This window comes from Peromyscus eremicus, chromosome 8a, assembly GCF_949786415.1.
Source record: "Peromyscus eremicus chromosome 8a, PerEre_H2_v1, whole genome shotgun sequence".
NCBI lineage: Eukaryota > Metazoa > Chordata > Mammalia > Rodentia > Cricetidae > Peromyscus > Peromyscus eremicus.
In genome coordinates, this window is record NC_081423.1 from 84,941,825 (window position 1) to 84,963,572 (window position 21,748).

Genomic DNA, 21,748 nt, shown 5'->3' on the forward strand with positions numbered 1-21,748 from the left:
TGCAGCAGTCTCTCGGGCTGGAAGCTCCGCGGAATTCTGGGAACCAGACACAAAATGAAGATGTTGGCCCAGCGTCCCGGGCAGAGGGCTCCGGGGTCCTCGGCCAGTTGCTGTGCAATTTCCCTAATCTTCCCAGCCCCGCTCCCAAGCCCGCCGGGCTCGCGGCCCCTCTCAGCCAATCAGCGGGCTGCGGCTCGTCCATTCTGGCCAATCCCGAACGAGCTTACTTTGGGCGGGAAAATCCTAGACGTGGCCTGAGCAAGCCCGAGAGCGACGTCTCGGCTCACTGCTCCTCTCTTCACCTTGTTGGGGGGGGGGGGGCGGTAACAGCCCGGAGGCGGCTGCCCATTGGCTGGGCAGCGGGCCAATGAGGGGTGCGCGATGAGGGGCGCCGGGCCTCGGAGGCGGGGGCGGGGCGGGGCGCCGGCGGCCGGTGCCTAGTCGCGAGGCACGGGTCGCAATGTAACGGCTCCTCCTCTGTCGCACCCTCTCGGCTCGGCCCCCCACCCACAGACCGGCTCCGGGCAGCGCCAAGGGCGGCCGCGGCAGCGGTGGGGTGCGGGCTGAGGGAGCTGGGCCTCGACGTCCGCCCTCATCCCCGTACCCCAGGAGCTGTAGCTCGTCCAGGAGGAGCTGGGGGCGGGGGGGAGGGGGCCGTCATGGAGGTGAGCGGCGGAGACACCTGCCGGCCCCGTCACCCCCAAGGCCTGAGGGAGGGACCTGAGGTAACCGGCGGGGCTTCGACGATGGCGACCCGGGAGAGGAGGAGCCGCCGAGGAGCGGGCGCGTCGGTCCGCACGCACGCACGCCTCCTGAAGGCGCGGGGAGATGGCTGGTCGCGGGCGGGCAGCCCCGACGGGTGGGGAAGAGGGACCGTCGGCGAGGCCTGCCGGGGCTTGCCGGGCCGACCGAGGCCTGGGTGGGGGCGCCGCCGCCGCCGCCGCCGCCGCCGCCGCCGCCTCCTCCGTCGGCCTGTCAGCCCGTCGAGGCGCGGAGGCCGTGCGGGCCGCAGCCGGCGGCGTCTGTCAGGGCCGTCGAGGGCCGCCTCCCCGAGCCGCCGCGCTGCGTGCGGCGGGGCGGAGGGAAGAGGGGAGCGGGGACGGAAGCGAGGGGACCCCGGGTCAGTGCCCCCCCCCCCCGGGATCTGCAGTTAGGCCGCCCCGGCTGCAGCCCCGTGATGACCTCGCGTCTCCGTGTGTCCCCCCGAGCAGCCGAAGGTGGCGTTCCGTGGAAGCGCGAATCGCTGCTGGAACCTCAGTGTGGACACCAGCAGCCGCTTATCCGACGTGTTCAACAGCATGATGCTGACCGGCGGCTCCACGTCCTTCTATGATTGCTACAAATCGCAGGTCCATGGCCAAATTCAACGTTTCCCCCCCTCCCCCTCCCCTGCTTCCTTCGTAACCCCCCTCCAGTCCCCCCACCCCCGCCCCCGACCATTCCTCGCCCCCCGTCGGGGCTCTAGCTCAGACCCCGGACCTGGCACTTGTACGCGCTGTGCAGCGGAGCTACAACTCTAGTCCCGTATATGTTGAAAAAGCTCGACCGTCAGAATCAAAAAGCTGGGGGAAACATTTTTTTTAAAATCGCATTTATATTATCCTGTAGAGAACCCAATTTTTTTTTTAAGTTAAATTTTTGGGGGGAAGGGGACGGGAACGTGCCATGGCATACATGTAGAGATCAGAGGACTTTTCAGAGTGGGCCCCGGGCTTTGAACTCAGGTCCTCAGGATTAGCAGCAAGCACCACCACCCCCTCCCAAGCCGTCTCACTGGTCCAGAGGAAAACATTTTAAATAGAATTCGCATGATACACACTTGGCTTTGGAAATAAAAAAGGATTTTTTTTTTTTAATTTTTAGAATTTTTATATGTATGGTAGTTTTTCCAGCTTGTATGTCTGGGCACCACCTCCGGAAACCAGAAGAGGGCGTCAGATCTCCTGAAATGTGAGCCGCCATTGAACCTGGGTCCTCTGGAAGAGCAGACAGTGCTCTTAACCTCTGAGTCATCTTTTCAGGCCAAGAAAAGATTTTTCTATTCTTTTTTTCTTTTTTTGTTTTAAATAAAAGCTCAAACCCAGGACCTGGCACTTGCTATGTGCTGTACATCAGAGCTACAACTCCAGTCCCATATATGTTGAAAAAGCTCCACAGTCAGAATCTGAAAGCTCAGGAAACAGGTTTTTTTTCTTTTAATTTTTTTATTGCATTTATATTGTCCTATATGAACCCAAATTTTTAAAATTAAATTGGGGGGGGGGCAGTAACATGCCATAGCATACATGTGGAGATCAGAGAACTTTTTTATGTGTTTTGCTTGCATGTCTGTCTGTCTGAAACTGTTGGATCCACTGGAATTTAAGGTATACACAGTTTTGGGCCTTGGATTGTAGGACTTGAACCTGGATCCCCTGGGAGAGCAGCCAGTGCTCTTAACTGCTGAGCCATCTCTCCAGCCCCCTAAGAAAAGGTTTTTCATTGGCTCATTATTTTAGTTAATTGTTTTATCAAAAAGTATGTCCTTGGGCTAGGGATATAGCTTAGTTGATAGAGTGCTTGCCTTGCACACTCAGAGTTCTGAGAATGATACATAGCACTGCATGAACTAGTGGTACAAACCTGTATTCCTAGTGCTGGAAAGGTGAGGGAGAAAGATCAGACATTCAGGTCATCTTTAGTTTCTGAGACAGAGTCTGATACTGACCAGACTGGTCTTGAACTCATCGTATAGCTGAGACTAACCTAATCCTCCTGCCTCCATCTCACAAGTGCTGGGATTGCAGATGAGGACCATCACACCCAATTTCTGGGATTTTCTTTTTTTTTTTTTTTTTGGTTTTTGGAGACAGGGCTTCTCTGTGTAGCTTTGCGCCTTTCCTGGAACTCGCTCTGTAGACCAGGCTGGCCTCGAACTCACAGAGATCCGCCTGCCTCTGCCTCCCAGTGCTGGGATTAAAGGCGTACGCCACCACCCCTCCGGCTGGGATTTCCTTTTAATGGTAGTAATAGCTTTAAAATTTCCAAAGAGATGATAATATTTATCTTTTTTTTATTTATTTTATAATATCTCTTGGAAATACAAAGTAGGCTCAAAATTTAAAAGTTGTGAAAAAGGCCCTTGCATAGGAGTAAGATCTTGAGTTTTGGCTCAGTTTCATCATGTATTTGCTGAGTAATTTGTTGTTTTTTTGTGTGTTTGTTTTGTTTTTTTGGTTTTGTTTTTTGTGTGTGTGTGATGATGGGCTAGTATTCTGCCACTGAGCTATATTCTCAGACCTAGTTTCTTTGTTTTGAAAATAGAGAAGCCAGGTGGTGTTCTGCTTTTAATCCCAGTGTTTGGGAATCTGAGACAGGAGGATTGCTGTGAGTTCAAGGCCAGCTTGGGCTATAAAGTGCGTTCCAGGCCAGCCTGAGCTACAGAGTAAGACCCTGTCTCAACAACAACAAAGAGATATTTGTCTCCTAAGTTGACTAACCAAAATAATGTGTGTGGTTTTATATGAAAATTAGAGTTTTACGTAGTTGCATGTTTTTCATTGAATAAATTTTGTAAAGCCGGGCATGGTTATGCACTCCTAATACCAGAACTTGAGAGATAGAGGCAAGAAGATCAAAAATTTTAGGCCATTCCTCGTGAGTTCAAGGCCAGCCTGGACTACCGGAGACCCTATTTAGGAAAAAAAAAAGTAAATTTTGTGTATAATTTACTTAAAATAATACCACTAATATCCACACAAAGTCTTCTGTGTTTAAAATATTAAAACAACAGCAATTATAGCTATCAATAAGTTGTTGCACAGAGAAACCTAAAGGAATGATGTCTACTTCTATTATTTTTTAACTTAAAATAACCTTTAAATTAAAATTATTATTGTGTATGATATGTACATGTGAGTATAAGTGCACACATCCCATGGCACACATATAGAGGTCAGAGGACAACTTTTGGAGTTCTGTCCTTCCATTGTGGGTTCCAGGTATAGAACTCAGGTCAACAGGCCTTCAAGGACAAGCACTTTTACCCTCTGAGCCATATCTCTGCTCCTACCTTTATGAATTAAAAACGATTACACTTAACATTTTTTGGGGGTGGGAGATACAGGGCACTTGTGTCCATGGCACATGTGTGCAAGTCAGAGGGCAACTTGAAAGTTGAGAGTTTCTGTCCTTCCACCACATGGGTCCGGGAGATGCAAACTCAAGTCGTCAGACTTGGTGGCAAGCACCTGTACTCACTGAACCATCTCACTTGCTGATCTCCTTTGTCTAATAGAAGAGAGCTGTTAATGGAGACGATGTATCTTTAGTTTTAACAAAAGCTCTAGATCTAATCAATAACTTTGGTACATAAAAATGTATTGCAACACAAACATGTTTGTTTATGTACTGTCTGTATTTGCTTCAGGGTCAGTACTGTAACAGTTGAGGAATTTCAGCAAATTGTAATGGCCAGCAAATGTTTACATTCCAGCTTTTGGCAGAGTTCTTGAGATAATTACGTTCTAGCGTTGAATATTGTTATCTGAACTCCTAACACCTGCATTATTATGTCTCATTATTTTGCTAATACTCTCTAATAAATGAAATTTTGATCTCTCTGATGTAGAAATATTTCTTTAAAATTTCAGAATGAAGACAATGTAGACCTAAGGCAGACCTGCACTCCACTCTCTTCATCAACAGAGTATGCAAATTCTATAGACTCCTCACTCTTCTATGCACCATGGTCTACTTACGGAGACGATATCAAACAACCTCCTAGTTCTCAGATCAATGTAAAGAACAGGTAAATGGATACATTGATCAGACCAAATGAGTTGTTGTTTTTAAGTCTGATTTCACAGGGATCAAAGTATATTGGATTTCTAGCTCTTCTCTTTTAATATTGTGGGATTATAACTTTATGTTCATCAAAGTTTTAAGAAAGCTTAAACTAGGCAGTTATTTGTGTATAATTTTTAGTTCATGTTTTTAGACAGAGGTTGGCTTCTTATTTGTTATCCTTCTGCCTTTACCTCTTGAGTGCTGGGATTGCAGTAACACATAGCCTCAAATTTCTTTAAAATTTTTTTAGATTATTTTCTATGTATAGGTGTTTTGCTTGCATGTCTGTGTACCATGTGTGTGCCTGTTGCCCATGGAGGTCAGATGGGTGTTGAATCCCCTGAAACTGTAGTTATGGTTGGTTGTGAGTCACCATGTGGTGACTGGTAACTGAACCTGAGTCCTCTATAAGAGCAACAATTGTGGCTGGATGGTAGTGGTGCACGCCTTTAATCCCAGCACTGGGGAGGCAGAGCCAGATGGATCTCTGTATGTTCGAGGCCAGCCTGGGCTACAGAGCGAGATCCAGGACAGGCACCAAAACTGCACAGAGAAATCCTATCTCAAAAAAAACAAAAAGAAAAAAAAGCAACAAGTGCTCTTAAGCACTGAAACACTTCTCAGACCCCAAATCACAGGTTTCTTAAGTTCTTCTTTCTAAAGATAATATTTTTAAAATTTAAGAAATGTGTGTGCATGTGCGCGCGCACGCACGCGCGCGCACACGCGCACACACACAAACACACACACACACACACACACACACACGTAGAGGTTAGAGGACAGCTTGAGAGAGTTGATTCCCTTCTTTTACCATGTAGGTCCCGAGGATGGAGCTTGGTGGTAAGCAAGAGCCATCTTGCCAACCCTAACCATAATTAAAATGTTTAGGGTTAGGGACCTAGAGAGATGGCTCAGTGGTTAAAAGCACTGGCTGCTCTTCAGAGGTTCTGAGTTCAATTCCCAGCAAACATATGGCAGCTCACAACCATCTATATAATGGTTATGTATATACATATATATACGTATATAAGTGTATATGTAAGTATGGGCTGGAGAGATGGCTCAGCCATTAAAGGCTAGGCTCACAACCAAAAAATAAAAGTATATATATTATATATACATACATATTATATTATATATACATATTATATACGTGTTATATATATACATACACACATATATAACATTACAGAAAACTATTAGAAGGAGAAGCTTGGGAGTGATGTTTTACATTATTTTAATTACATATAAGGGAGCTATTAATGGAGGCTTGAAATATCTTTAGTTTTACAAGGAAGCAGATATTTGTTGAATCCTACTTATTAAAAACATTGAAAATTTAAAGTTATGGGTAATGAAATATTAGACTATATAATACACAATTCTTCAAAAATAATTGAAGTTAATAGATGCCATTGAAAAATTCAAGGGCCACGTATGGTGGCATACTCCTTCAATGCCAGCACTTGGGAAGCAGAGACAGGCATATCTCTGTGAGTTCAAGGCCAGCCTGGTCTACATAGTGAACTCCAGAACAGCCAGAGCTACAAAGTGATGTCTATGTAAAAGAGAGAGAGAGAGAGAGAGAGAGAGAGAGAGAGAGAGAGAGAGAGAGAGAGAGAGAGAGAGAGAAATTCAAACTTCACAAAAATATGTGCTAAAGAAAAGTAAAACTTGGGCCAGGCGGTGGTGGTGCATGCCTTTAATCCCAGCACTTGGGAGGCAGAGGCTGGCAAATATGGACTACAGAATGAGTTCTAGGAAAGGCGCAAAGCTACACAGAGAAACCCTGTCTCGAAAAACCAAAATAAAAGAAAAGGAAAAGTAAAACTTTACCTTGACCACTCTGTCTTTTTTTCCACAATTGTAAGTATTAATGGTTTGGCAAATATTAAATAATATTCTAGATCTTATATACAAAGAAAATTTCATATTGAATCTTTTTTTTTAAGATTTTATTATTTATTTTATATATGTGTACTTTATCTGCATGTACAACTTTATGCCAGAAGAGAGCAACAGATCCCACTAGAGATGGCTGTGAGCCACCATGTGGTTCGTGGGAGTTGAACTTAGGACCTCTGGCAGAGCAGGCAATGTTCTTAACCACTGAGCCATCTCTCCAACCCGCATATTGAATCTTTATAAAGTAACATTGTATAGTGGAAAAGTATTAGAGTTGATGGCACCAGTGTTTGTTTAATGTATAGTTTGTAAGTCACATACCCTTGTAATATAATTTTAATATTTCAAATGATTATCCATTCAACAGACAACTAGGTGACTACTAATGTTTACCTTCTCAATGAAATATTTTAGTGTTAGGCAAATATATTTTTATTTCTAAAATATCCCAATAATCTGAAGTGTTGGAAAGAAAATAAGAAAAGAATATCTCTTGTTGGTTCAATCAGGTTACCCTAAGCTGGCCTCAAACAACTCAGTTTTTATTTTTGTTGTTTTCTTTTTGAGACAGTGTCTCTCTACATAATCCTAGCTGTCCTGGAATTCACTATGTAGACCAGGCTGGCCTTGAAGTCATAGATACCTGCCTGCCTCTTCCTCTAGAGTGCTGACGTTGAAGGAATATGCCACTATGCCCAGCTTCTTTTGGTTTTCAAATAACAAATGAAAAGACTGAACAGATTTAGAATGATGTATAATTGAACTAGACATGCTTTCAGGTGTGCTACCAAGCATTTCTCTAACACTCTAATTCAGACATTTATATCTTGGTCACTTAAAATTAATAGCATATGTTATAGAGAAATGAGAAATAAACATTTTGTAAACTAGACATAGGACTTGAAATAGAGAAATATTTATGTATAGTAGATAATATACTGAACTTAGAAAATGTTCTTGTCTTTTCCTTGTTTGAAATGCTGTATAGAGTCAGTCTAAATATCTTACTGAAAAGATGATTAGAGGGGATGGGACTGTAGCTCAGGATTAGAATACTTGCCTAGCATAAATGAGGTCCTGGGTTTGATCTCTAGCACCATGAAAGAAAAATGAATAAAAAAGAAAAATAATGGAATATGTATAGAAGGAGAAATTGATATATTTTAATAAATATATAGTTTATATATGATATTCATTTTTAGGGTTCAGACCGAAAGAAATGACTATGGCAGTGAAACAGACTTATATGGACTTGTGTCTAACATTTTGGAAGAACAGGATAAGTCACAGCCCTATTTTGCTGAAGGGTTAGTATATAAACTTTATAGTGTATAATGGACTTTTTAGTGGACATATACTAGGTTACTTTGTTGTTTAACATTTATTTTTATTTAACAGTGGATCATAGGATAGTAGATATTTTCAAATATTTGTTTCTAGGAGCCTTGATTTTGCTGAAGTCTTTCCATACAATTGAAAGTTCAGCCTAAGGTTTTATTTGCTTAAGAACTTTGATTTGAAAAAATATTCTTGCATAATTCATAGTTATTTCCCTTGAGTTCATGAGCTAAAGTTTGGCTTAAGGAACATAAGTTCCAAGAAGCTTTAAACTTAGACCTCGAAGGATAAAACTCATTACTCATTGCAGAAATACATATGGATTTTATTCGTGCAGTAGAGGTTTAAAATGTTTTAATTGTTTTATTTGGGTGTGGAGGCCATATTACCCAAGTGTCCTATTAATAAATAAGAAAATATGCCATACACATGTAACCAGTTAAAATACTTTAGTTTCAAAAATATTTTAAGCAAAACACATCTTTTTTCATTAAAAATTGTGGTCAACACACTTTTGAATTATATAATAATCTATTCAAAGAAAAAACTATCTGCTTAGCACAATTCATGTAAGACCCTAAAGTCTACCTCAGGCCTTGATTAACGACTTTAAGAAAAGTGTGGTGAAGATATTAAAATTAAAATGCATATAGTCATTCATTGCTTAATGATGGGGACAGGTTCCAAGAAATGCATCATTAAACTATTGCACTATCACGGGAACAGTTCTTACCCAAAGCTAAATAGTATAGGCCAGTCATTCAGTGTGGCTTCTTGATGTAGTCAAAAGACAGAGTAACTGTGAAGTGCTCTGAGTGGGTGCACGTGACTATAATCTCAATTTGGGCTAAGGTAGTACAATCCAGAGTAGGAGGCCATCCTGGGCTACCTAGAGGGTTTAAGCATTTGAGGTTGACTTCAGCTTTATAACAAGACGCTGTCTACAAATAGACAAGTCAGAAAGAGAAATGACAGTGTAACCATAGAATACACAAGGCTGATGCTAGTGTAATGACATTTTACAGTTAATTTTTTTTAATGCAATAAAAATACAGAGGGGCTGGAAAGATGCCTTAGTGGTTAAGAGTACTTGCTACTCTTCCAAAGAACCCAAGCTCATTTTTCAGCACCCATGTGAGAAGGTTCACAACCTTTTGTGTATCCAGCTTTAGGGGATTTAATGCCTTTGGCCTCTGAGGAAACTGAACAAACATGGACATACCCACTTGTAGACACACAAACATAATTAAAAAATAATGAAAACAAATCTGAAAATTTTAAATATACTACAGTAAATGCATAAACTAGTAGCACAGTCAAATCATCACCTAATATTATATAGCACACATAGCTGTGTACTATGTTATTAAAACTGGCAGTGCAGTAAGCTAGTTTACACCAGCATCACAAACATAAGTAATGACTTGTGCTATGTCACTGTGTGTTCTGTCTCACATTTAATTGGCACACAGCTCTTTTTTTGTTGTTTTTTTAAAGATTTATTTATAATGTATACAGTGTCCTGTCTGCATAAATTCCTGCACAGCAGAAGAGGGCACCAGATCTCATTACAGATGGTTGTGAGCCATCTCTTACAGCAGATAGCACATTTCATATGATTGAGTTGTTTGGAAGCAGTGGTAGTTGGGAAAGATTGGTGAAGTGTCGGGTTTTTTGTTTTGGTTTTTTTTGTTTGTTTGTTTTTTGAATCTTTCCTAATGTTTCCAGAGGAAATAAAGTCTCCAAGACTGAAATTGTAATTAAATATGTTTACTTGTTCTAGGACCTGCTCCTCCAATTTAAAATCAGTTTGGCCAATGAACACAAGCAGATTTGTAGATCACCATGACCTCTTAACAGAAACCAAAAGGCCAATAGATACAACTATCTCTCAGCAAGCTTTTTATAGTGGTGAATCTGTGTCAGCAGTGGAAAAGCAATACTTGCATAATAATAATCTCACACCACAACAAAAAATAGATGAACTTTATCATGGATATACTGGTTTAGATCTTGAAGAACAATGGTTGTACCTCTCAAGAAGTGATCATTCTAATTGTTACAATATTCAGACAAATGATACAGTTAAGGCAACTTTCCAAGAATATCCATTTATTAAAAACTGTTTTACACCACAAACAGGTCTGTCTGATATCATGAAAGAATCAGGAATTGATACTTACTCTTATGGAAGAGAGAAAATATGTGCTAAGGGTCTTGAAACACCATTACAGCATAAAAGGGCAGAGATATTTCTTTCCCAATTTAATAGATATAATGAAAATGCTGATTATTGTAGATACCCAGAATATGCTCATCCTAGTAAGACAAAGCTTAACAAATGTTCAAATTTTAGTGTTCAAGATGGTAAAAAATTAGCCAATGGCACACCTGAAACACCGACCGTGGAAGCGGATGCCTATACGAAGTTATTTCAAGTGAAACCAGCAAATCAGAAAAAATTGGAAGAGACAATACCTGACCAGCAGAATTTTGCATTTCCAAAAACAACACCACATCTGACAGAAAAACAGTTTGCAAAGGAAGCAGCATTCACTGCTGATTTTGGCTTAAAATCAGAGTATGGACTAAAGCCTCACACAGCTTGTCCAGCTAATAATGATTTTGCTAATGTCACTGAAAAGCAACAGTTTGCTAAGCCTGATCCCCTAAACTCTGAATATTTTAAATCAGTGAATTTATTCTCAAATTCAGCAACATCTTCAGGAGGTATCAGTTTAAACAGACCAACTTGGATGAATGTTCAAACAAAAAATAACCTTCCTATTCCTTATCGAAATCAAGGTAACTTGATGAAATTAAATAGTCATTTAAGTGCAGCGTCAAAAGGTTCTAACCATTCTTCAGATTTCCTCCAACTGTCGTCTACAAATTTAACCTCAAACAGCAATTTATTCCAGAAGTATTGCCAAGAAAACCCGTCAGCATTTTCTAGTTTTGATTTTAGTTACAATGGGGCAGAAAGAATTCAATCTGTGAGTCACATGGAAGGACTAACAAAAACTGGAGAAGACAGTCTCTTTGAATCGGTTACAGAGAAGAAAATAAAGCAGCCGAATGGATTTTGTGATAGCTATTCAGCTTCACAATATGGGATAATAGAAAATGTAAACAAACATAATTTCCAAGCCAAGCCCCAGAGTGGACATTATGATCCTGAAGACATTCCAAAGCATTTTGATGGGTTACCTCAAAATACATACCAAGATCTGTTAGAGTCACAGGGTCATTTTAATAGCCACAGACAAGGAAGTGGAGACAGCAATATTAATAGCCGTGTGAATCGCACACAGTCCTCCTGCTTTTCTAATAATTATATGATGGGAGATTTACGACACAATCAGGGTTTTCAACAACTTGGTTCAAACGGGTTTCCCCTACGATCTACCCACCCGTTTGGCCACTCAGTTGTTCCACTGTTGGATTCCTATGATTTGTTTTCTTACGATGACTTAAGCCATTTATATCCTTATTTTAATGATATGATGTATGGTGATAATTCCTTTTCTGGCTTTGTGCCAACGTTTGGATTTCAAAGACCAATTAAAACCCGAAGTGGACCAGCTAGTGAGCTTCATATTCGTCTAGAAGAGTGCTATGAACAATGGAGAGCATTAGAAAAGGAGAGGAAAAAGGTAACAACCACCCATTTAGAAGTAACAGTATGTTCCATCTGCTTCTCTTTGTTAACCTCAGTATGGTTTAAGTACTTATTCCTAAGCTGAATTCTTCTGTAATGTATTTAAATTCATTGCTATAAGGACTTAGCTAGGTTATTTAAAGATTGAAAGATCAGGGTTTTGAAACAGTTGTTCTCTTTTTAAATTTTCTATGAAGTAGATTTTCTTCTTTTTTAAAGTATTAAATTGTTGGAGAGTATATATAAGTATGAGAAAATATTATGGTATTGTGGCTTATATTTGGTTTTTGTCTTTTTTTTTCTTTCTTTTTTGAGACAGGGTTTCTCTGTGTAGCCCTGGTTGTCCAGGAACTCACTCTGTAGTGACCTCAAACTCACAGATATCCTCCTGCTTTTGCCCCGCCAAGTGCTGGGATTAAAATCACCGCCCAGCTCAGATTTTCATTTTCTAAGTTAGACTATAACTGTGGTTTATATTAGTTGCATTTTGATACCAAAACAATTTTATTTAAAGAGAATTTTTTTCTGTTTCTTAGAGCTGTGAAAAATATTATTCACTTTTTAAAAGCTAGTATCTAAAAATTATATTTTACAGACCGAATTAGCCCTTGCCAAGAATTATCCAGGAAAGAAAGTATCCAGTACTAATAATACTCCAATTCCAAGATTGACTTCCAACCCATCTAGAGTTGATCGCTTAATTGTGGATGAACTTCGAGAACAAGCCAGAGTAAGCTGTAAAAACATCCAATAGTGGTTTTTTTTAAAATTACTTGATAAAAATTTAAAGGATTTTAGCAAGTTAGAGTTGTGAAGGACTTTATTGTCACATTTACAGCCTGGTGTGATGGCATATGTATAAACTCTGCATTTAGGAGGTGGAGGCAGGAGGATCAAGAGTTTAAGGCCAGCCTCAGCTATATTACTGAGTTTGATAACAACATGGGCTCAAAACAAACAAAAAAACACAGTAAAATCACTTACAGATAGCTGAAAAAGTTCTTTTGTGTGTATATTTGAGTGTGTGTGTGTGTGTGTGTGTGTGTGTGTGTGTGTGCATATTGAGGCCACAGGTTGACATTGGGTATCTTCCTCAATTGCTTTCCACCTTATTTTTTGAGACAGTCTCAACTGAACCTGGAGCTCACTGATTTATCTAGGCTAGCTCACTTCCTCAGCACTGGGATTACAGGTGCACACCACTGTGTTTGGCTTTAAGAAACAAAGGTGCTGGGGATCTGAACTCAGGTTCTCATGCTTACTCAGCTAGCACTTTATTGACTGAGCTACCTCCCCTACACACCTCAGATATGTTCATCTTTGTTCTATAACTATGATGAATATTAGAGAAAGACAAGAATAGTTCCATTTAGTCTTTTAATTTGTAATCATTTAGTAAGTCATTTGAGTGGGCTAGAGATAGCTGTCAATCAGTGGTAGACTTATCCCTAACGTGTGTGAAGCCTTGACTTCCATTCCCAGCACCATAACATAATATTTTTAGTAATCTAAAGAAACCCATGTCAAACCCATGTTGGCAACTAATACCCAACAGAAAGAATGCTTTTAAAATCCAACACTTTAAAGTGCTTTAAAAAGCCTGAAAGAAAGCCGGGCGGTGGTGGCGCACGCCTTTAATCCCAGCACTCGGGAGGCAGAGCCAGGTGGATCTCTGTGAGTTCGAGGCCAGCCTGGGCTACCAAGTGAGTTCCAGGAAAAGGCACAAAGCTACACAGAGAAACCCTGTCTCGAAAAACAAAACAAAAAAAAACAAAAACAAAAAACAACAACAACAACAAAAAGCCTGAAAGATGGCTCAATGTGTAAAGGTGTTTCATGTGGAGGCTGATGACCTAAGTTCAATCCCTAGAACCCACACGGTGGGTGGAAGAAGAGAACCAACTCCTGTAAGTTAATCCTCTGATTTTTCACATATGGGTCATGCATATGTATACCCACACATGTACATAGAAAAATGAATAAGTGTAGAAGCTGGAGAGATTATTTAGTTAAGAGCATGTACTGCTCTTGCAGAAGACTGGAGTTCAATTTATAGCACCCTCATCAGGCAGCACAACCACCAACTCGAGCAACAGAGAATTCAGGCCCCTTTTCTGGTCTCTAAGGACACCTGCATTCACATGCACATAACCCAGGTACATGCGTGCATGCACACATACACACACACAAATCTTTAAAACATGTTAAAAAATAAAAACTATGACATCTCATAATACCTTTCACTATATATTGCTCACTCTCTGCCCATTACCTTCTTGGTCCCCTTCTCCCTTTAAATAATCTCTCTGCTTTTGTCATACACATTCCAATCTAGCTTCCACATGATAGAAAACAAAACAAAACGTGTCTTTCTTGCCTCCATTACCCTCCTGTCTCTCCCCTATTTAGAAACATGATTTTTAGCTCACTGGAGTTTTTGCATACTTTTTTCTTTTATCTATTTACCCCTCAAGGATCTGACTGGTGTACAATAGGAGGAAAATATTTAACACTTGGAACAGACTTGTAAATAATTGTAGCTAGAGTTTTCCTGCCTGGCCCATGGTCAGGGCAAATCTCTCTCACCCGCCAGTCCCACAGCCATTCAGACCCAACCAAGTAAACACAGAGACTTATATTGCTTACAAACTGTATGGCCGTGGCAGGCTTCTTGCTAACTGTTCTTACAGCTTAAATTAATCCATTTCTATTAATCTATACCTTGCCACATGGCTCGTGGCTTACCGGCATCTTCACATGCGGCTTGTCATGGTGGTGGCTGGCAGTGTCTCTCTCTCAGCCTTCCACTTCCCAGAATTCTTCTCCTTGTCCCGCCTATACTTCCTGCCTAGCCAATGGCCAATCAGTGATTTATTTACTGACCAATCAGCAACACACTTGACATACAGACCATCCCACAGCAAATAATTAGTTCCCAATGATAATTATTTTATTTACTTGATATTCACATGTCGATTAATCAAAAAGTTCTTAATTTACATTGTTTAGATTTTGACAGATGTTAGGCATATTAAACATATTCCCCATACTAATTTAATATACTCAGTGACATTTTAGCTTTATACATGCATGAAAGTGTGGTATACATATATATATATATATATATATATATATATATATATATATATATATGTATGTGTGTGTGTATGTGTGTGTATTACACCTGTGTGGGTATATATGTATGTGTGTGCACATACCTGTAGAGGCCAGAGGTTAGTATTGAGTATCTTCCTTATTCACTCTCCACTGTATATATTGAGGCAGTGTCTTTCACTTGAACTCATAACTCATCAGTTTGGATAATCTAGCTAGCCAGTTTGCTCTGTGGTATTCTAGGCAGACTGCCAAAAATCTACATATGAGTGCTGGGGATCTGAACTCTGGTATTTGCACTTGGGTGGCAAGCACTTTATCTAGCAATCCATCTCCCTAGCTCCGGTGCCATCTTTTTGTTTTGGTTTTTTGTTGTGTTGTTGTTGTTGTTGTTGTGTGGTCCACGTGTGTTGTGCCCGCCTCCCATGCTCAGACAGGGTTTCTCTGTGTAGCCTGGCTGTCCTGGGACTTGATTTGTAGACCAGGCTGTCCTTGAACTCAGAGATCCACCTGCCTCTGCCTCCTGAGTGCTAAGATTAAAGTTTTTTTTTTAAGATTTATTTATTTTATGTATATGAGTGCTCTATCTGCGTGTACACCTTTATGCCAGAAGAGGGTATCAGATCACACTATAGATGGTTGTGACCCACCATGTGGTTGCTGGGAATTGAACTCAGGATCTGAAGAGCAGTCATTACTCTTAACTGCTGAGCCATCTCTCCAGCCTACCTGGTGTCATTTTTTTAAAATATTTTTTTTGTTTTTAAGATTTACTTCTTTTATTGTGTATACAGTGTTCTGTCTGCATGTATCCCCACCCCGCCAGAAGAGGGCATCAGATCTCATTGTAGGTGGTTGTGAGCCACCATATGGTTGTTGGGAATTGAACTTAAGACCTCTGGAAGAGCAGCCAGTGCTCTTAACCGCTGAGCCATCTCTCTAGCCCCTGGTGCCATTTTTAAAGCTCATTAACAAAAAGACTGGGAACTTTCCTGGGACTGGAGATAATGTAGCTCAGTTGATAGAATGCTTGTCTAGCACACACAAAAAGCCCTAGCACCACATAAGCCAAATAAGGTGGTGCACACCTGTAATCCCAGCACTGTAATCAGTACACATTTTCATTAGCATATAATTTGTTGTATCATTTCAATGTAAACTTAAACCTGTATCGTCTGTATTATGGATGCCTTAAAACTACAGATGTGGCTGGAGAGATATCTCAGAGGTTGAGAATGCTTCCTGCTCTTCCACAGAACATGAGTTTGGTTCTTAGTACCCACAGTGGGCTGCAGAACTGCCTATAACTTAGCTTCACAAGCTCTCATACCCTCTTCTGGTCTCTTCAGGCACACATAGACACACAGACAGACAGACAGATGTGCGCGCGCGCGCGCACACACACACACACGTACGTGCTTGCATGTGCAAAATCTTTTACAAAAAAAAAAAAAAAAAAAAAAAAAAGCTGTTAGTTACAATTATCTGTTTCTGTATTCCAAAAAGAAAACATTGGAGACCTGGAAAAAGGACTCATTGAGGTCAGGATTAATCAATAGTTCTTGTCCTTTATTTGTTTGTTTGTTTGTTTGTTTTCCTTTTTTTGAGACAGTGTCTCACTATGCAGCTCTGGCTGGTCTGGAAATTGTTATGTGGTCCATGCCTCGAACTTATAGAGGTCTGCCTGCCTCTGTCTCCTAGGTGCTGGGATCAAGGTGTGTGTTATCACACCTAGCTGTACTTGTCCCTTTAACTCAATTCTCCTTTAGGTGGTTCTTACTAACAGTCTTCTGTTTATAGACTTGTCAAAAACAATATCAGATCTTATCTTTGTACTGTCAGTGACATGGCTGTGTTTAATATTTTATTTTTTCATTGTTTACTCAGTATTCAACTACAGCTTTTAGAATTAACATACACAAGCAAGTATAAAAAACTTTCCATTTTTATTTCCCTTAGCATAGTGTCAGGACACAGTAAGCATCCATTTATTTACTAAACGATTATTGTTGCTCTTGTCTCAGCTATGTTTCATTAAAGACTTGTTTGACTTATCAAAATTTAAATGTTTCCCTCAGGTTGTGACTTTACTAGGCAAAATGGAACGTCTTCGAAGCTCTCCCCTTCATGCTAATATCTCTACTGCTCTTGATAGACACTTGGAGTCGATTCACATTGTACAGTCACGTAGAAAGGATGAAATTGTTAATGCTTCAAATCGGCAAAGACAAGGAGTGCCTAGGTGCCAAGATGACAGAGGTACAAATGTTTTGGAGTTCTGTTTGTCTATATATATATATATATATATATATATATATATATATATATATATACACACATACATACATACATACATATATATGTTTGTTTGTTTATTGCTTTTTCAAGGCAGAGTTTCTCTGTGTAGTTTTGGTGCCTGTCCTGGATCTCGCTCTGTAGACCAGGCCGGCCTCAAACTCACAGAGATCCACCTGGCTTTGCCTCCCGAGTGCTGGAGTTAAAGGCGTGTGCCACTGCCACCCGGCTTTAATTTATGTTTTATGTATAAGTGTTCATACATAAGATAGGGCATTATATCCTGTTATATGTAGTTGTGAGCTACCATGTGGTTGCTGGGAATTGAACTCAGGACCTCTGGAAGAGCAGCCAGTGCTCTACTGAGCCATCTCTCCAGCCCCAGAAGTATAAATGTTAATGCAAACTCTTTTGATAAAGCATGTAATAATTTGAATATTAATAAAATCAGATCTGAAATTAAAAGATTGGATTTTTTTTAAAAGATTTATCTATTTATTGTGTGTTCTGCATGTATGCCTGCAGGCCAGAAGAGGGCACCAGATCTCTTATAGATGGTTGTGGGCCTCCATGTGGTTGCTGGGAATTGAACTCAGTATCTCTGGAAGAGCAGCCAGTGCTTTTAACCTCTGAGCTGTATCTCCAGCCCAAAAGATTGGGTTTCTAAAATTAATACTTATCTAAATAACAAATAAGCAAATGATCACTATATTACTTATTCCCAAAGTATTTTGTTCTCTTTTGTTAATTTTATGCACTTGATTATAATACCTGTCTTTTTTTAAATTTTTATTTTTAATGTCTATTATTGGATTTTTTAAAGTGTAAACTCAATTGGAATTTAATACCTGTCTTAAGATACAGTCTCTTTTACCAAAGCATAGTCATTGCTGTATAGATCAAAGATAAAGTAATAGTACTTTTAAGTAGTTTAAAAAACAAGGTACTTCATTAGCTTAGCCATCACCGTTTTTGTAAAATAATAATAATAATAATAATGTTTGATCATTTAATAGCAACAGCACTGAGCTGCTTAAGATGTAAGGGGTATTTAAGTGAATAATAAGCAATAACCCTATTTATTTTACAGATGTTTTTGCTCTTGCTACAGCAATTAAAGAGATGTGTGTAGCTACTCGGAAAGCACGCACTACCCTGTGGTGCGCACTGCAGATGACCTTGCCAAAAACAGCAAGTACATCGGGCCAAGCTGACATGGAAAAGGCTTTCCAAGATCTAGTAAACTGTGAAGATAAAGTCCATGAAATAAATAGTAGCAATCCAATGAACCAGAGAGGTGAAACAAATAAACATTAAGGAAATGCCAGCAGAAGGAAGAGTTAAAAAGCTGATAAGTAAATGTATCAAGATGTGCTAAAATTTTTAATGAACTTGTCAAACTTTCAGTACATTAATTTTCTTTCAGATTTAAAGTTAATACTTCAATGAAGTCTAACTTCTATTTAAAAATCTGCTTGGAATGAATCAGATACAGTTTAAAGTGAACTCAAAGGTAAAGTTGATTACTCCAGGAGTTCTGAGTAGTCAAAGATAGCAAGTTTATTTAATTAAATATCCCCTTACGGCTAAAAATTGCTTAGATCCATTCTTCAGTGCAGGTAAATGCAAATGTGAAATTCTTCTAGGAGATAAGTTTCATTTAGTTCTGCCTTAGTAAGTATAATTCCAAATAATGAGTCTAAGTGACTGTAACCCAATTATGGCTACAGTTTAGTAAACAAGACAAGTTTTGATTGTGATTTAAAAGTATTTTCCTTACAAAACTGGATAATACCTAGAAAACAAAGGAAAACAAGGATAAACCCAATATTCATGTAAAAATTTAATATTTAAAATACTACCATATTTATAAATTTGAAATCTTAGTGTCTAAGTATATGGAGGGAAATGCATCTGATTCTCCTAAATTAGTGATAAAAGTGCCAGTGTGAAAACCATGCAAGTTACTGAATATAAAACCTGTTCAAATCATTAGTGTATATTCTTTAAATTTTAATTATACTATCAATTATTAAATATTTCCAATTTCAAAGTATTTAATTGAATCAAAATAAAACATTCCTTTATCTGGATCTTTTAGACTCGATGCCCAGTAACTAAAATAATGACTCTTGTTTTAATACCCTTAGTTTGCTGTCTTTGATGAGGGTATCACGAAGTTCTAAAATGTATTTTTTAGGTTAATCTTTAACTAGTTTAGTTTTGCCAATTAGTTAGTGTATATTTTGTGTAGTTATGTTCATTTGTTTGCTTCTGTATTTTTTAAAAAGAACAATTGAAAGCTTGGCTTTTTCTGTTTCTCATCACTTAATATCTTTGTATTAGAACCCGAATAATTTATTCATTAATATGAAATGTTGGTATTATGTGACTCAGAAGATCTTGGGTTTTAAAGTTTCTAGCATGAGTTAAACTATAATATAATGTACTGATGAAATTTAATTGAAATATCCTTGACTAGAAACACTGATGTTTTTGATGTTAGTGTTTTTTCTTAGCTTTAGAAATCCTGGTATTAAAAAAAAAAAAGAGTGTAATCACACCACATAAATTTTCTTAGATGATGTGCGGAAGAAACTGATTGAGAATGCAGGAGTAACTGTAGGGAGAAACATTTTGATCACTGATATGCTTAGAACTACCAAATGAATTACATTGAGGGTAGTCAAATAAAATAGACCACTCCACCACAGTCACTGCATAGAAAGTGGTTAAGTTTGACATAAAACATGTTGAATGTTATGGAAACAAATATTGTACTGAATTTAGTCTCTCAGGAAAAAATAAATTACTTTGTTGAAAATATTTGGTTTCATTTTTTACATTTGTGTTAATTTCTAACATTGTATTATTTATGTCTGAAAACCACATGAATTTCATTTAGCTGAAAAGAGCCTTTCTGGTTTCAGTTTCATTCCTAACACATAAGAATATTGGTAGATGATTGTGATTCAGATTAAATTCCACTTGACCTCTTTTAAAGATGAAACTTGCTTTGCCTTGCTTAAAATAAACTCTAGGGAGACCTTTACAGGACAGTGGTCATAAGTGATATACCAGTCTGTTAAGGAAAACCAAACCATGGGCTGGGGATGAAGCTCAATTGGGTGAATGCTTACAGAGTACACAGGAGAGCCTGGGTTGCTCCTAGGCACTGTATAAACCTTGTGTGGTGCATGCCTGCAATCCAGCATTAGTGAGGGGAGGGCAAGAGGATCAGGAAGTCAAAGCTATCATCAATGACAATGTTCTTGATGCTAGATTTAGCACTTGAGAGAGTTAGGAGGTCGAGGCAGGAGAATCAGAAGGTGAAAGCCAGCCTCAGCTAAATAAAGGCCAGCTGTGACTATCTTGTCACAAACAAGATCTTTGAAATTTTGCTTTAGTGTCATTTTCTATAGTACAGATCGGTGGTTCTCAACCTGTGGATCCCCACAGGCCAACCTCTATCTCCAAAAAGTATTTACATTACTATTCTTAATAGTAGCAAAATTACAGTTATGAAATAGCAACAAAAATAACTATGGTTGGGGGTCAGTCAGCACGACATGAGGAACTGCATTAAAGGGTTGCATTAGGAAGGTTGCCGTGGGTTCCTAGCTGTCCTGGAACTAGTTATGTGAACCTCAGGCTTGCAGTGATGCTGCTGTTCCTGCCTCCCCAGTGCTGGTATTATAGGCATGTACCACTACACCTTGCTAGATGGTTCTTAAATGCTTCTAAATTGCAGCTTATAAAAAATGTTAAAAATTATCACACAAAATATGTTCTCTAATTCAAAGAAATGTATTTTTCTTCTTAAATTTGTGTTTACATGCACACACATATGCCACAGTGGGTGTGGGGGTCAAAGGACAACTTTCTGTAGTCGGTCTCTCCTAACACCATGTGGGTCCTGGAGAGTGAACTCATCAGGATTGGCAGCACATGCCTTTACCCACTCAACCGACATAGCCCATATTTTACTTTTCTTTGAAAGTGTAAGTCTGTGTGTTAGTAAGCACACATAAACACATAGAATAAAAGAAATGGCCGGGAGGTGGTGGCCTTTAATCCCAGCATTTGGGAGACAGAGGCAGGCAGATCTGAGTTCGAGGCCAGCGTGGTCTACAGAGCGAGATCTAGGACAGGCACCAAAGCTACACAGAGAAACCCTGTCTCGAAAAACAAAAATAAAACAAGAAAAAAAGAAATGTTTTTTTAAATTCTATAGAGAAAGCAAGGAAGACACCATACACAAATACATATAAAGGTATTTGAAACTTACCTTAAGTTATTCTATCATTACCCTTTCCATTTCACTAAGTAGTTACAAAAGTTTTGAAGGAATTACTATTATAATGAAAATTCCATTGATCACTGGCTGCTCTTCAAAGGATTTGATTCCAGGTTTGATTTCCAGCACCCACAAGGTGGCTCACAACCACCAGTACCTCCAGTCCCTGGGGATCCCATGCCCTCTTCTGGCTTCCAATGGCACTACATGCACACATGCAGACAAAACACCCATACACATAAAAATAAAAATTTAATTTTTAGCTGGGTTGTGGTGGCCTTTAATCCTAGCACTTGAGAGGCAGAAGC

General features: G+C 39.4%; 1 protein-coding gene across 2 annotated transcripts; it reads left to right on the plus strand.

The window, feature by feature from the left end:
- Positions 1–447: 447 nt before the first annotated feature.
- On the plus strand, positions 448–19,969 carry Meioc (meiosis specific with coiled-coil domain). 2 transcript variants are annotated; one of them, XM_059271882.1, is made up of 8 exons: positions 448–725; positions 1,212–1,349; positions 4,632–4,789; positions 7,938–8,042; positions 9,857–11,729; positions 12,330–12,464; positions 16,927–17,107; positions 18,234–19,969. In XM_059271882.1, exons 1-8 carry the CDS (start codon positions 660–662, stop codon positions 18,458–18,460), a joined length of 2,883 nt encoding a protein of 960 aa, XP_059127865.1. In that variant the 5' UTR covers positions 448–659; the 3' UTR covers positions 18,461–19,969. The 2 variants fall into 2 exon arrangements, with proteins under 2 accessions (XP_059127865.1, XP_059127866.1); XM_059271883.1 differs by having other exon boundaries at positions 449–665.
- Positions 19,970–21,748: the final 1,779 nt, after the last annotated feature.